This window comes from Nicotiana tabacum, chromosome 6 (genome assembly GCF_000715075.1).
Source record: "Nicotiana tabacum cultivar K326 chromosome 6, ASM71507v2, whole genome shotgun sequence".
Classification (NCBI taxonomy): Eukaryota; Viridiplantae; Streptophyta; class Magnoliopsida; order Solanales; family Solanaceae; genus Nicotiana; species Nicotiana tabacum.
This window is the reverse complement of record NC_134085.1, coordinates 197,554,266-197,570,404: the sequence shown is the minus strand read 5'-3', so window position 1 is coordinate 197,570,404 and position 16,139 is coordinate 197,554,266. Positions and strand designations below refer to the sequence as shown.

The 16,139-nt window shown below is 37.6% G+C and overlaps 1 protein-coding gene across 5 annotated transcripts; it reads left to right on the top strand.

The window, feature by feature from the left end:
* The first annotated feature begins 714 nt into the window (after positions 1-714).
* LOC107797629 (uncharacterized) lies at positions 715-15,792 on the top strand. 5 transcript variants are annotated; one of them, XM_075256390.1, is made up of 4 exons: positions 715-1,188; positions 2,942-3,425; positions 7,208-7,268; positions 7,766-15,792. In XM_075256390.1, the coding sequence occupies exon 4, from the start codon at positions 9,846-9,848 to the stop codon at positions 10,776-10,778; it is 933 nt and encodes a 310-aa protein (XP_075112491.1). In that variant the 5' UTR covers positions 715-1,188; positions 2,942-3,425; positions 7,208-7,268; positions 7,766-9,845; the 3' UTR covers positions 10,779-15,792. The 5 variants fall into 5 exon arrangements, with proteins under 5 accessions (XP_075112491.1, XP_075112492.1, XP_016476016.2 ...); XM_075256391.1 differs by having other exon boundaries at positions 7,208-7,290; XM_016620530.2 differs by lacking the exon at positions 2,942-3,425.
* The last annotated feature ends 347 nt before the right edge of the window (positions 15,793-16,139 follow it).

Below are 16,139 nucleotides of genomic sequence, written 5' to 3'. Positions count from 1 at the left end.
TTCGTTCAAACTTTTTCAAAATGCTTCCAAATGGAGTTTCAAACGGGCAAAAATTGCTCGTAATTGCTCACTTTATCTTTGCTCAAAAACTCTTCATGTTTCTAAGCAAAGAGGGACAACTATGAGCACCTAATTTTTGCCCTACATTAAAATAACTCCTAAAATATACCAAAAATAATTTTAATTGATTTTTAGGAGTTTTTCTTTATTTAGTTGCATTTCATGTATTTTTTTAATATTTTAAAATCATAGAAAAATCATAAAAATTGTTACATTTTAATTTCAGGCCATCTTAGGTTCAAATGCATGTAGGAATAAATTTTATTAAGCAAAAAATCACAAAAAATGGTCATTTTTTACATATTTAGATTTTAGCCTTTAAAATTAGCATTTTTATTTAGTTTTAAGTTAATTAGTCGTTTTAATGTTAAAAATAAATAATGAATTTTAATTTCTACAAAAATAGATTGATTTAGAATTTTAATTAATTTAATTAGAATTTTAAATTAAAGAAAAGAAAAAAAAAAGAAAAACAAAGAGAAAGGAAAATAGGCAAAGAATTTGATTTAGTCTTGGTATATTGGGCCAAAGTCTAACTAGCCCAAATATAATACCCAAATTCTGCCAGCCCAATCTCCCAACCCGACCCGCCTGACCCAACTCCTCCCCCTTTTAATTGAAACCTAGGCTAGACCTGATAAATCGGATCCACCCCCTCAGCGTTGTTTCCACAAAAAAGATTAGACCTCTCTTTCTTCTTCTTCATTTTCTCCACACGACACACAAATTATAGCCCAAAAAAGATGAAGCACCTTTCCTCTATCCCCACTCTGTCCACCATCGCAGAGTGCAAATAACTGACATATTTGCTTAAAACCCTCTTTCCAATTTTTTCTTTCTTCCTTTTAAAACCCTTTTCAAAGGTGAATAATGTACAACTTCAAGAATCTATTGAAGCATTAATTAACAGCTAAAAAAGATAGAGGAAAATGGTATAGCAAGCGATGTAGCTCGAGCTATTGTGGCTGCCCTTGATTGGAACTCTTCTCTCGATGCCCGTATCTTATTTAGGATCCAAGTTATCGAAGCTCTAATTGGAGTTGTCTTGCTGCGATTGTTGTTTGTTGTGGACGGGAAATTGCTGTTGAGCTTCGTTTCGCTTTTCCTTCGTTTCTTTTAAAATACAAGGTAGGTACACTTCTAATTTTCTGATTGTTGCTAGTTTTGAATGCATAAAATACTGATTTGATTTGGCTCCAGTTTTTCCATGTCATTTTGTTAAATCTGTTGCTTCACTTTGGACAAGCATATAAATTTATGAATCTGCTTGGTTTGGACATGTCGGATTATAGTTCGATATGACTCTATGATCACTGATTTGATATTTGATTGGTGGGAATATTAGTATTTAATTGCTTTGAGTTTACATATGAATAAGGAGCCTACTTGATTTTAACTTTGCTGCTTGAGGCTGTCCCAGTATATATGTTGAAAAGATCTGTTCATGTCAGTTATTCCAATTTCTGTTCCCAGGATACCTCGAGATGTTCGTTTTTTTTTTTGGCATCTGAATTAAAAGGAACATGTGCTTTCTTCACTCACAGAGACGTCTAAATACTTGTATATTTGGTGATTACCATTTGAAATGTTGCTTCATGTTATAATATATATTTTGTAGCATTGTTAATTAAATATATTTATCTTAGGCATGTGTGGCAAAGTTCTTTGAACTTTTTTGTTGTAAAAATAAAAAAATAAAAAATAAAATTGATGTGGAAATCAAGTGGAACACGAACAAACCTAACTAATTAACATGGCTTTTTTTTCTTCCTTTCAAAATGTGTTGAAAAATTCATACTCCATGCAGTAATGCATCCTAGATTTGTCTTTTCTCCGTAGTATTAGTATGTTTTTCTTCCCAAATAAGTCAAGTCCATAAGTCAGAGCATTCACAACAATCCCAAATTGGCTATGAATCACAAATTTGAAACACTGTAGTTTGCTTTATGCACGCAATTAAATTAATACAACTACGGGCACAATTCCTGTGACGTGGTTGTGATACCTAATTTTAAATTAGATTAAAGTAGGAGCATCTTTAGTTTGCCTTACAAAAATACAAATCTTTTCTTTCAAAAATAAATTGCGGTGTGCCATACACAAATAAAAGCCATAACCTATGGCCCTCACATTAATATTAACTTAGTATGGAAAGACACCTTTTTAAACACTCGTAGTTTGCTTTAGGCGCGTTTATAATAAAATCATCATAGCTACGGGTATGGTTCCCATGACTTAGCTGTGATACCTAATTTCCAAATCCGGAGGTACATTTATGTGACCTGGCCACACCTTCTAATAACTTTAATAAATTAGACATATTGTAGATCGTGGGTACGGTTCCCGTGACATAATTCGCAATGTGTATCACACAAACAAGTGTACAACAATCGTAACTTGTTCCAGAATAATTCCATAAAATAATTAAAAGGCGGTTATAAAGTTAAAAATGCACAATAGGTTTAAAATGTGTAGTAAATCAGATAATAAGCCAATTATTAATAGTTTAAGCGACCGTGCTAGAACCACGGAACTCGGAAATGCCTAACACCTTCTCCCAGGTTAACAAAATTCCTTACTTAGAATTTCTGGTTCGCAGACTTTTAAATAAAGTCGAAAATTTCCTCGACTGGGGATTTTATAATAAACCGGTGACTTGGGACACGATAATAAACTATTCCAAGTGGCGACTCTAAAAAATAAATTAATTAATCCCATTTCGATTAATGTCACTTTAATTGGAAAAACTCCCTTATATCCCTCACGGGCGGGTAAAAAGGAGGTGTGACAGGGATTTAGGAAAATTTCCTTCTTTCTTTCCTTATTGTGCGTCCCTTGTTTTATCTTAGTGTTTGAACCTTACTCTTCTATTCTCTTATAGAAGGTGAGGCCACATGCATCCGTAACGGTTAAGCAGAAGCCAATACCCTAGGCCGGATCTAGAGGAGGCAGGGCTCAGGTAGGGCTGGATCTCAGACCAAGGTATGTATGGCAGCACCCCTAAGAGGTGGAGCACCCGCAATTACTCGTGCACGTACAATAGATGCTTCTGAGGAGCCACCTAGCTCCAGTGGTAGATCAGGTTGTTCCAATCGGTCCAACACAAGTTCCCAAGGTTTTATTGCTATTCTAGTGCTTAAGGAAACCATGGTCCAAATTTTGAGTTATTTTGAGGTTTAACACATGTACAGATAATTCTTGCGGTCGTAGACACTTCTCAGGCTGGAGAGGGAGCCCAAACCTCATCTAATCACACTCCAGAGTAGGACATTGTTGTTGCACCATATTTTGCACGAGTCAAAGTAAGATTGAACTAGTAGTGTCCCTATTGATGATGAAAAAGAGTCGCCATATAATATTTATAGGTATACTACGATACCTATTCAATTATTAAATTATTATTTATTGGTCTGCTAACCAGTGAAATTTGGGTAAGGGTTCTTGTTCTTCTAAGGGGAAGGTGTTACGCACCTCCTAGAATATACCTAAGGTAGCACCATAGGACTTAGACTAGGTTTAGGAAATTAAATGTCTATATTCTACTGGTTAGTGCTTAAAAATATGTAGCTTACTCTATGTCATGACTAAAACTTATCACTTGAAAATGATGTATGCAATTTTGAAAGGAGAGTGTAGTTTTCATTTGTAAAAGCCTTGAAAAGTGTTCATATTTACGTGATTGAAAGAACTTTTGAAAGTAGGACTATAAGGCTTTATTTGTAAACTTTATAAGTATGGCTAGGTTTAAAAATACTTTTTACTTGTGAAACAAAATGGCTATTTCTGTAGCTGTAGTGAAATAAGAGTTATTGGAGAAATGGGTTTAGATATACCTTGAAAACTCTTCCATATTCTGCATCCAAGTTTAGAAGAACATCGTTTGAAGTTCTTTGATCGCAATTGTGTTCATTTGTTTTGTAGATAACTCGACTTTGAAATTATCTGCCCAATTCTGGCTTTTAAAGAAAGATGATTGTCGACTTTTCAAATCTGTTTTGAACTTCAAAAATTCATGAAAAAACGGTTAGTAGAGATGAAAGTGAAAATTGTATAATAGAAATAATTAAATAAGTTGAAGTTATTTAACTGATTGAAGAGATTGCCATTCCTTTTGATATTACTTATGATTTTTCAACTTGCCTAAGTTTCTAAAATAATTAAAAAATGATACAAGAGAAAATCATTCTCTCAATATTATCAGTGTTATATATACATAGAAACAACAACAAATTTATATAAAAGCGATAAAACAAAGGGAATTGGACTCATGGTTTGGGCCTAAAGAATGTCAGGCCCAATGGAAAACGAATAGTAGCAACAACTTCAATGACTTCAGACGTGAGGCTAGAACTTGAACCTGAGTTCTTGAGAACTCAACAGGCCCATTTTGATCACATGTGCAAAATAGAAAGGCAAACATTAGTGACAAGGCCCAACATAACATTTAAATGCAGATAAAATCAATGTAAAGCCCAAATGAAATTGTAACAAATGCTTGCGATTAAGAATAAAATAGAATTAATGTTATGTCAAAATAGAGTAAAGACATTGTATTGACTCGGCTGGTCATTTGGAGTATTTTAGTCCCATTCTCCTATTTATTTCCTCCTCTATATTCTATTATGGTTATGTGACTTGCCGGGATGTTTGGTTTTCGTTCGGGCGAGTTTCAGAGTGAAAAATGAGACACTTAATCCAAAAGTTGAAAGTTTAAGTTGAAAGAGTTGACCAGAATTTGAATATTGTGTAGACAACTTCAGAAAGGAGTTTTGACGATTTCAATAGTTCCGTATGGTAATTTTGAACGTGGGAGGATGTTCGAATATTGATTTGGAGGTCCGTAGGTCTTTTTGGCTTGAATTGGCGAAAGTTGAAAAGTTGAAGGTTTGGAAGGTTGAGAAGTTTGACCGGGAGTTGAATTTATTGATATCGGGTCCAGATTTTGGATTCAAAAGTTGGAATAGGTCAGTTATGTCAATTTTGACTTGTGTGCGAAATTTGAGGTCAATTGGGGTTTGTTTGTTATGTTTCAACATTAATTTAGGAGTTAGGGATTCATGAGTTCATTAGGCTTGAATCGATGTACAATTTGTGGTTTTAGTATTGCTTAATATGATTTGAGGCTTCGAGCGAGTTTGTATCATGTTTTAGGACTTGTTGGTATGTTTGGACGGGGTCCCGGAGGGCCCGAACGTGTTTCGGATTGAGTTCAGACCATTTGCTCTTGAACTAGGACTGCTGGTTTTTCTGTTCTAGTTTCCTTCTATGCGTTCGCGAAGGTTCTCCTATGATCACGTAGAATCCTTAGGGACTGCTGGGATGGTTTGATCGCGAAGGTTTGGGAGCTTGTGCATCGTGACTGCATGGATATGAACGTATTCGCATATAAAGAAGGCGAGTCGGTGCTGAGGCTTGCGTTGTTCTTTCACTTTCACGTGGTGTTGTCCGCAATCGTGTAACCTTGGCAGCTCCTGCCATCGCGTTCATGACTATAGTCATACGATAGCATATTGTCTTTTTTTGAGCTGAGGAGATTTGTTCTCCACTATCGCGAGTCTTTTGTCTGCGATCGTGAGATAGGATAACTGGGTAGCAGTGTTAAATTTCAAAAACAAGGGTTTTGTTTCATTCTTCATCTTTTTTCCCTAGAGAGCTCGGTTTTTGGGGATTTTTAGAGGGATTTTCAATGAATTCATCGGGGTAAGTGATTCTAACTCGGATTTGGCTATTGTACATGAATCCGTCGTGTTTTTGTAATTTAATTAGTGTTTTGAGTTGGAAAATTTGGGAAATTTTTTTGAAACTTGATAGACCAAATTTTGGCAATTTGAGTTCATATTTGAATAATTCTAGTTTGGTTGGACTCATTATCGAATGAGTGTTGGGATTTCATACGTTTGGCCGGGTTCCGAGATGCAAGTACGGGGTTGACTTTTTAAGTTGAATTTTTGATATTCTTTAAAGATTGCACCTTTATTATTCGGAATAATTTTTTATGGTTTGTGTTTATGGCATAATGCTATTTTGGCTAGATTCGAGTCGTTCGGAGTTGGATAATCGTGGAAAAGGCTTAGTAGTGGATTGAGTTAGCGTGTTTTTAAGTAAGTGCATTGCCTAACTTTGTGTGGGGAATTACCCCTTAGGATTGGTGTTGTTTTGTGTTAATTGTGGTATATGAAAACTGTGTACGCAAGGTGACGAGTGGGTACACAGGCTAAATGTGGTAATTCACCGGCTTGAGCTACGTAGATTCTTTCATGCCTTTAATTAAATTGTCATAACATGTTATCTTCATAATCGTTAACCTATCCTTACGTGATTTACTTGACATAGTTCCTTTACTTGAATTTGTTATTTCTTGGAAGATCTTATTGTTGAATTATGGTGTTGAAGTTATAAAGGTCGTGATTCACATTGAGGCAAAATTGTAAATTTGTTGAAATACCATTCTTGTTGAGTTATTCATTTTTGGTTGCTATTGTTAAGACTCTTGTACATATTGTGGTTTAGCCATGGGCTATTTATTGTGAAAATACTATTATTGTTGACTTCTTTAGAAAGTTGTAGTATTGAGCATTTGAGGCGCGATTTGTGATGTGTTGTGATATGAATATGCATGCGTTGGTATATGGATTGGGGTTAAAATGTATGCAGTGAGATAAGGTGAGCTTGATATGCGTGTTGCTAGTAGGGGAATTACTTGAATCCACGCGGTGTGATAAGGTGGGCTAAGACGCGGGTAGCTATTTCGGGAAAATTCAAGGCTCCCGTAGTGTATAAGGAAAGATTGTAATTTGAATTGTGAAATGAGACTACGAGGCGGTACCTCAGTAGTGATTCTGGTTGATACCTTTCAGTTATATCACTTGTGTTTTATTTGCATCAGTTCCTTGGCATTCTTATTATGTGTTTCTTCCATGATGTCTTAATTACCTTAGTCTCAGTGTAGGTATTCTTGTTATATTTCTTCCTTATATCATTTCCTTGTTTTCATTATCATACTACACTATACTTGTTCATTTTGTTTATTTATTCCAGTAGGTTTCTTGACCTGACCTCATCATAACTCTATCGAGGTTAGGCTTGATACTTACTGGGTACCATTGTGGCGTACTCATACTACACTTCTGCACATCTTTTTGTGCAGATCCAAGTACTTCATACTAGCCTAGGCATCCGTGAGTCGGGCTTGGATCATAGACTTCAAGGTATACCTACCGGCATTTGCAGGTCTCGGAGTCACCCTCTATCTAGTTTCTATTTCGTTCTCCTTTTCATAAATTATGGGATGTTAAGTATACTCGTGTAAAGCTTGTGACTCGGTATTACAAGATTTAGGGAGTTAGGTTCAGTTGGATTGCGGAGTCCTTTCTATGATAGCTATTGGTTTAAATTGGAAGTTTTATTATTGTTTCCGTTAAATTCTTCATATATGTTAGGCTTACCTAGTGTTAGAGATTAGGTGCCATTACAACATCCTACAGAGGGAGATTGGGGTCGTGACAAGTTGGTATCAGAGCTCTAGGTTCATAGGTGTTACGAGTCATAAGCAGGTTTAGTAGAGTCTTGCGGATCGGTACGGAGACATCTATACTTATCTCCGAGAGGCTACGGAATCGTTAGGAAACTTCACTTCTTTGACTCCTTATCGTGTGAATTTAGTGACTTCGAAATTATGAATCATTGTCTTTCTGTCCTTTTACAGATGGTGAGGACATGCACTGCTAAATTCAACGATTAGACACACACGCCCCCTACTAGAGCTGCAAGAGGCTGGGGAGGGGGCGGAGCAGAGGTCGAGGAAGGGAACGTTGAGTAGCTAGAGCACCTGCCCAAGCTGCAACAGAGGAGCCATCAGTTGCTCCAGTTGTGGGGCAGGAACTTGAGGTGTATGTTTCCACCCCTGCAATTCAGGAGACCCTCATACAATTCTTGAGCATGTTTGGTACTCTAGCTCAGGTGGGGTTGATTACACTTGCACCCGCCACATCTCAGGCTGGGGGAGAAGCTCATACTCCCACAACTCATACCCAGATCAGCGATTCCATATTGATCAGGGCCTAGAGGCTATACTAGTGCATCCGGTCGTCCCAGTTCAGCCTAAGGTTAGGGCAGCAATATCTGAGGAGAGCAACTCCGACTTGAGAGGTACAAGAAGTAACATCCTCCTACTTTCAGCGGCCTAGCTACAGAGGATGCATAGGGTTTTTTGTAGAAGTTCCACCGTATGGGTAGAGTGGAGACGAGCAGGGTTGCTTTCACTACTTTTTAGCTGTCGGAACTGGCATACTAGTGGTAGTAGTCTTATGAGGAGGGTAAGCCAGCCGAGGCAGCTTCAATCACATGGGCTCAGTTTTCAGAGATATTCTTGAGAGAGTTTGTTCCCCAGAGTTTTCGAGATGCATGGCGCCCAAAGTTTGAACAGCTATGCCAGGGTCCTATGACTGTGCTAGAGTATGCTGTCAGATTCAGTGAGTTGTCCAGACATGCACCTACCTTTGTTTCCACAATTATAGAGCGAGTTTGTCGATTTATCGAGGGGCTCAACTATGGTATTAGATTTAGCATAGCTTGAGAGTTGGAGATAGACACTCCATACCAGCAGGTGGTAATATCGCATGGAGATTAGAGGGTATGCGAGGCTGGGAGAGGAGGATATGGAGGCCATGAGGCCTCGAGATTCTGGCGGATATAATGGTGCTCGTTCTCTAGTTATAGCCCTTCATGGTAGAGGCTATATGAGCCGTCCAGTTCATTCAACACTTCCAACTTATAGTGGTACTCGCGCTACTCTTAGGCCTCAGGTTGCTCATTATGCACCGCCACTGTCTAGTGTACCTTCAGCATAGGGTGCTTTCAATGGTCAGTCTAGTCAACCAAGCCCGAGTGAGTTTCATCAGCTGCGTCCTGCTTTGAGTGTGGTGATACCCGTCATATGGTGAGGGAATGCCCGAAACTCAGAACGGGTGCACCTCTACCTACTATGATATTTCTATTCAATATCATACCGGGTGGTGATGTAGGGAAACTTTCGTATCTATGATTTAGTTTGCTTTCTTGGAGTCTCTTGCTCAATTCTTTATACTGTGGTATCAGAGCTAGCCCATTCTTTTGGCTAGAGGAACAATTTACTAAATATGTCTGAGTTGTTTCCATCATCCTCTTCCTTTGCAAAGTTGAATATGTCCCCTACTCTATATAAAACTTTTTCCAAAAAATATGATTACATCTATGAAGTAGATATCCTACCTGACGAACAGAAAGTAACCTCCACTGAACTACCCCTCATAAACCCTTGCTCAGCTTTTGCAAAAACATAATTTGCACCATAGACCCAAATTCATTACCTAGTCTAACAAAGACCAAAATGAGTCAAAGAATATGTTGCTGCCTCAAAACTTGACCAACATCCTAGTCTTGCCACTCGAGAAGAACAATTTATCACCCTTCAAATCTCAGATGATTTTTATAGATAATGGAGAAATCATGGATTTACCCATATCCATTTTGGTGCTATCCGAATTGCTTTAACATATCAGGGAAGAAAAGGTCAACCCATTGTTGCTCGACTCTCTCTTATAGATACAAGATACTATGAGTACCAACATGCAAATTTGGGTACTGCAAAAGTTACCTTGAATGATGGGAATGTCTTCATAACTATCTTTCCAAATTTTAACATGTCTCTTCATGACCCATACCTAATCAAAGCATTAAAAATCCAAATCCAAATCTAGGGAGCCCCACAAGCCAAAGATGCTATCCAAGCCACTCTTCATCACCAAATGGTGTGGCGGGTCCAAAATCATGCCATGGATCTCTTCCTTCTTGGAGGAGAAAATGCTTTACTCTTGAATATTGATGCTACCAAAGGAAATACCATGTGCACCCAAATACCCAGACAAACTCCCAGAAATGAGCTCAATAAAATTCTTCCTGATTCCTGGATCACAAATTATGAAAAGCTAAGGGAACCTGAGGAATCTCTGCAATCTGGTGAGCCCACTTTTACTAAAAGAAATGACAAAATCATTTCCATAAGCTTTGACCATTCCCATCTCAAAAAATCCAATAAAACCATCTTTTCTTTCCAAGTGATCAAATCCAAAGATACAGACCCTAACCCTGAAAGTGAACCCTTCTGGAATATACAAACTATCATGGAAGAACATGACTGGTGTCAACATTTCGACAAAGAGGGCAGAAGATTTTGGTGGTTCAAATGCCCCTTTACCGGACACTGCCCTTGGGATATTGGTTGCGACTGCCAAGACTGTTTGGAAGATCCAATTGGAGAATATGATGAATACCACCAGTATCTTTTGGAAAGATTTGGCCTCAACAATACCAAACCAAAATCCAAGAAAAAAGGGAAAACTAGTGAAAAGCAATTTCAAGCCAAATATGAAAATAAAGATCCTTCAATTGGCTTACTAAGTCGTTCGGATAAATACGAATTTCTTGTCAATTACAAACCCCAGGAATGGCCTAAATTACCAGAAAAATTCACTCAAAGCTGGGAAGATAGTGAAATAACACCCAAACCCAAACTACCATCAACTCATACCTCAGAATCCAAAAATCCACCTGAACCTAAAACTTTACCAACTCAAAAAACCCCAAAGCCCACAAAACCACAAATATTCATGTTAAGCCCTTCAAGCTCAGTCATACCCAAGATTTTCCTTCACTTCAATCTTTTGAAAAAGAGGGTATAAGCCATGCTCTAAAAATTCCCAAGAAAAATATAGTGCTAGCTACTGGAGAAAAACCCCCCAATTAGTGATATCGAGGCCAAAATGAGCTGGAAATGAGCAAATTCCAACTGTCAAAACAAAGTGCTGAAAAACATTGGCAACACATAAAGAACGTGGCCCATACACAAAACAAAATGACGAGCAAAGTGGAAACAATTGAGGAAAAGGTGGAGCAGACATCGCCTCACCATGCGGGACTAATCAAAGCCTTGGAACTAAGGTTGGCAAATTTACAATATGAGATTTGTCTGCTAGGAACTTCACTTTTCTAATTTTCCAACAACAACAAAATGAGACGATTTCCATCGGAAAACAAATTTAACTTTTGAGAAATGACCACTTTGTGTCACAAAAGACCCCAATTTTCCCTTCAAAACCTACCTTCTTCCCTATGTCGCCACAAGCATATTCCCTACTTAAATTGGACTACACCTTTTCTACTTTTCCTACTACCTCACAAAATCCTATTTCTTTCACCCAACCCTTAAAGCAAGAACATGATTTTGATATTGCAAAAATGGTTTAGGAAAGGAAATATGCTCTTGCGGCCCAAAAACAAACCAAAAAAGGCGAGATCATGGAGAAAGTTCAAAAGGGTCCAACCCCAAAAACCTGATGATTTCTGATCATAAGGTTCCAAACCTCTATGTCACCCAACCTAAAAACATGTCAGAAGGAGATACCACATGGTCGGAATCACTAAATTCATCAGACGAGGATACAATGGAAGATAGCTCTCAATCAGGCAATGAATCCACAATGAACTCTTCCGAAGAAGACAATCCCCCAATATTTTAAACAGCCAAGAGACCCAATTTTTTATGAAGTAGATGCGTATCAAGAAGGCATGACATATGAACCAATCCCATAAAGAAGATATGAGCCCATGGCATCAAAACCAATTGGAACTGGCTTCTACACTTTCACCTTAGATGACATCAAGGTTTTAAAATGGTCTCAAAGGATCCAAGACTTCTATACTTGGATGGTTACCAAAAATCTGGTGGAACGAGAAAAGTATATCATCCTGTCAGAACTCACTTCATGGTTCTCAAGAATCCTCAGATATTGGTGGAACTTACATGGGATTCAAAACAAAAATACCTTTCTTCCTTCCTAGGACTTTTCCTTCAAAATTAGAATCCTACATTAAGTTTTTTGTGGAGATACTGTCCAAAGATAAGAAAAGATGAGGAGACAAAAATTCGAGATGAAGTGTGTGTCATTCGACAGAAATGACATTGACAAGCATTTTTAAAAAATAGTGAAGATATACTTCGAGATCGACAGAGACATCAACGTGAAGCAAGCCTTTGTCTCTTCCCTTCCAAAGTTGTTGGCAAGACGAACCATGACCATCATTGAAGAAACGTTTCAGTCAATATCAATCTCACAAGTCGACTACATCAGGCAAGCTATTTTCGTCACATTGGATGACATTTGTATGAAGCGATCTGCCCTAAAACAAATTATCTAACACATTCCAACACTTGACAAAGCATGCCGCAAATCTGATCTGATTACCGAATCAGGATGTTCCTGCCACACATCTAGGTGACGGAGAGGATTCAGAAGGTTCAGATGGCCAAGAACTCTAGATGGGAAATCATGGTCCAAGAGGCGCACAAAATATTTCAGACAAAGGAGGCTAGGAAATTTTCAGAAAAGAACAGATGCTTTATTTGCCACAAGATCAGACATTTCGCAAGAAATTGTCCCCAATCAAGGAAATTGGTCAAACTCCTCGAAGAGATTGAATATTACACTGGCATACATCTCGGAAAAAAGAGGAACTCAAGTCCATATTCTCTATGGATGATGAACCCACTGAAGAAACCTTATTCTCTATTGACATATACGAAGATCATAATGATGACCACTACAAAAATTCAGAACCAACAACTAAAGCCCAGGAAGAGATTAACGCTCTCATAGTAATCCCTCAAGTGGAACTCAAGGTTTATCCATCCAAATAGGATAAACCAACTCGAGTCATTGCTTTCATTGACACTTGAGTTGTTTGTTCACTCATGAATCCTGCTATTCTCCCTGAAGAACAATGGGTTCCTTACTTTAAGGATTTCAACACTGCTTCAAATGGAATCCGGACTACCACCGTCATTACAAAGCACCCGGTCACAATTGAGTTCTTTCCAATATTGAAGTACAGAACCAAGCTGATAGGATTCAGTGTACCAAGAAAATATCTTATTGTTGGATTCGACATTTTCAGACAACTAAATGATCAACTCCAGATAAGGGCTAACGGGTTAACCTTTAAGAAGCAATTCAAATCTTATTATGAAATTCCAAGGCTATTCCAAATCACCAATGGCGAACAAATCAAGGAGATTGAACAAAATCTTATTGAGCATTCATGTGTTGAATCCCACAAGGATTTTATGAAAAAAGGGAAAATCCCATTATGAAAGAATGAAGAGTTTTTTATCAAGCTCCATTTCAAGAAGAATAAAAATATCAATCCAACAAAAGCCAGTCATTCATGCATGAATCCATATAATCTTTAGCTTGCAAAGAAAGAAGATGAAAAACTCTTGGAATTTGATCTAATAGAGCCATCAGATTCACAATGGGCAAGCATAACATTTTATGTCAACAAAAGAGCTGGACAAACAAGAGGAAAACTCGGGTTAGTTATTAACTACCAGTCACTTAACTATTTCCTCCAAGATAATAAATTCCATATCCCAAATAAACTCTCTTTTCTCTCACTTAGCAAAGGCCAAATATTTTTCCAAGTTTGATTTTAAATCTACATTTTGGCAATTGGGAATCCATCCCGAAGAATGAGCCAAAACAGGATTTTGCATCCCCAATCATCACTTCCAATAGAAAGTCATTCCCTTCAGATTAAAAACTGCCCCCTCCTTTTTCAAAAAAAAGCCATGATAAAAATCTTCCAGCCCATCCTCCATACCTCTTTAGTTTACATTGATGACATCCTGTTATTTAGTAATATATTGGAGGAACATATCATCTTGCTTCATCAATTTGAGGCATTGGTAACACATTACGTGATCATTCTTTGAGCAAAAAAGATGGTTCTTGCTCAAAAGGAGATTGATTTTCTCGGAATGCATTTTGTCCAAGGTGTATACAGTCCAGGACCACATATATGTCAGGAGCTACTCAAATTTCCTGATACCAGCCTCACAACAAAGAAGATCCTACAATTCTTGGGTGTAGTAAATTATGTAAGAGATTTATTCCAAATATCTCTACATACATTTCTCTGCTCACAAAGATGCTCAAGAAAAATGCTCCGCCATGGGGAAAGGAACAAGATGAAATAGTCTGGGAAATAAAGTAGATATATAATGATGTCAAATCCCTCTACATCCCTTCAAAAGGTAAGAAAATACTGCAAGCTGATGCCAACAATGAATACTAGAATGTTGTTCTATTTGAAATAAAAGATGGCCAGAGAAAAATATGTAGATTTGCAAGCGGAAAGTTCAAAGATGCGGAAAAATATTATCACTCCACTTTCAAGGAAATTCTTGCAGTGAAGAATGGAATCAAGAAATTCAATTTTTTCCTGATTCATACAAAATTTCTGATAGAGATGGATATGAAGGCCTTCCCAAAGATGATCCAGATAAATGCAAAAATTATTCCCAATCCTCAGATTCTCAGATGGGCCCAATGGTTCTCTACATATGAGACTATACTCGCGTAGAGTATCAGACTTGCTATTTTAGATACTTGAGGAGCTACTTGATTAGCTGTGGAAATTGTACTTTCCTTTGCGGATTTCTTCCGCGTGTGTGTATTCATCCGATAGTTTTTCTTGAATTTTATAACTCACACATATATTCGTGAGTGTGGTCAGTGACCTTTAAAAGTTTTATATTCTAATAGGATCGAGCTGTATGCATCAGCAATACTCTTATGGGATCGGGCTGTTCGCGTTGGCGGTATCATGTAATATATTCTTATGCGATCAGGCCATTTGCCTCGACGATATCATGTAATACACTCTTATGGGATGGGGTCGTTCTCCTCGGTGGTATAATGTGATACACTTTTATGGGATCGGGTCGTTCGCCTTTGCGGTATCATTTAACATACTCTTATGGGATCGTGTCGTTCGCCTTATCTAAGTAACATATTTTTATGTTGATCGGGTTGTTTTCCTCAACAATATGAAACACTCTTATGGATCGGGCTATTTTCCTTGGCAGAGTAACATATTCTTATGGGATATGGTCGTTCACCTCGATAATTTTATGAACCACTCTAATGGGATCGGGCCATTTTCCTCGGCAGTTCTATGAAACACTCTTATGGGATCGTGTCATTTGTGTCGGCAGTTCTATAAAATACTTTTATGGGATCGGGCTGCTTGCCTCGGTAAAATCGTGCGGAATACTTAATCAGGATTTCGCATACTCATGAGTTTCCTGACTTGAAATGTGACTGTTGGTTTAGTATTGACCATTACGTATTCCATTTGAGGAGGTATCTGATAGTTGAGGACTTTGTGTTCATTGTTCAACTGTAGACCGTACTATTTTCCTATATCTATTCTCATTATTTATTTACCATGTTTCATACTTTTATACTTTATTACATTTGATCTACTGGACCACTAGTAAGTATCAATGTCATCTCCTTATCACTACCTCTTTAGGGTTAGACTAGATACATACTGGGTACGTGTTGATTTACGTACTCATACTGCACTTCTGCACTAAATGTGCAGGATCTGACAGGTTCATTTGGTGGTCATTTGGGCGCGTAGGTGTAGCTGCTGAGGCGACTTTATGGTAAGATGCATTCCATGCTAAGATTCGCTACACATAGAGTCTCCATCATAATTATTTACTTTATTCTGTCTATGTTGTATTTCAGACAGATGTTGTATTGTTATTGTACTTTTTAGTAGATGCTCATGCACTTGTGACATCGGGTTTTGAGATATTCTAGAATTTGTTTATGGTTTTGCCTGCCATTGATACACTTTTACTTTATATTTCATTTAGGTTGTACGTGTCTACGATTTTTAATGCATTGATTTCCCTATCTAATAAGGTTTATGATTTCAAAAATAATAAAATGAATAATTAAGTTGGTAGTTCACCGTTGGCTTGCCTAACGGCGATGTTGGGAGCCATCACGACCTATAGTGGGTTTTGGGTCGTGACATCGAATGTCTCAACTTTACCAACTCATCGGTATCTATCAATTAAACTCATACAAGTAAAACCATACTATAGAAGACAACAAATATTACAAATCTATAAGGTAAGTAAGACATGACAATTTAGATATGAGAGTAAAGCAAGTAGAGACAAGTAT

Bases quoted from the DNA above. Each gene is read 5' to 3' on its own strand.
- LOC107797629 (XM_075256392.1), top strand. From the start codon at position 9,846: ATGGTGTGGCGGGTCCAAAATCATGCCATGGATCTCTTCCTTCTTGGA.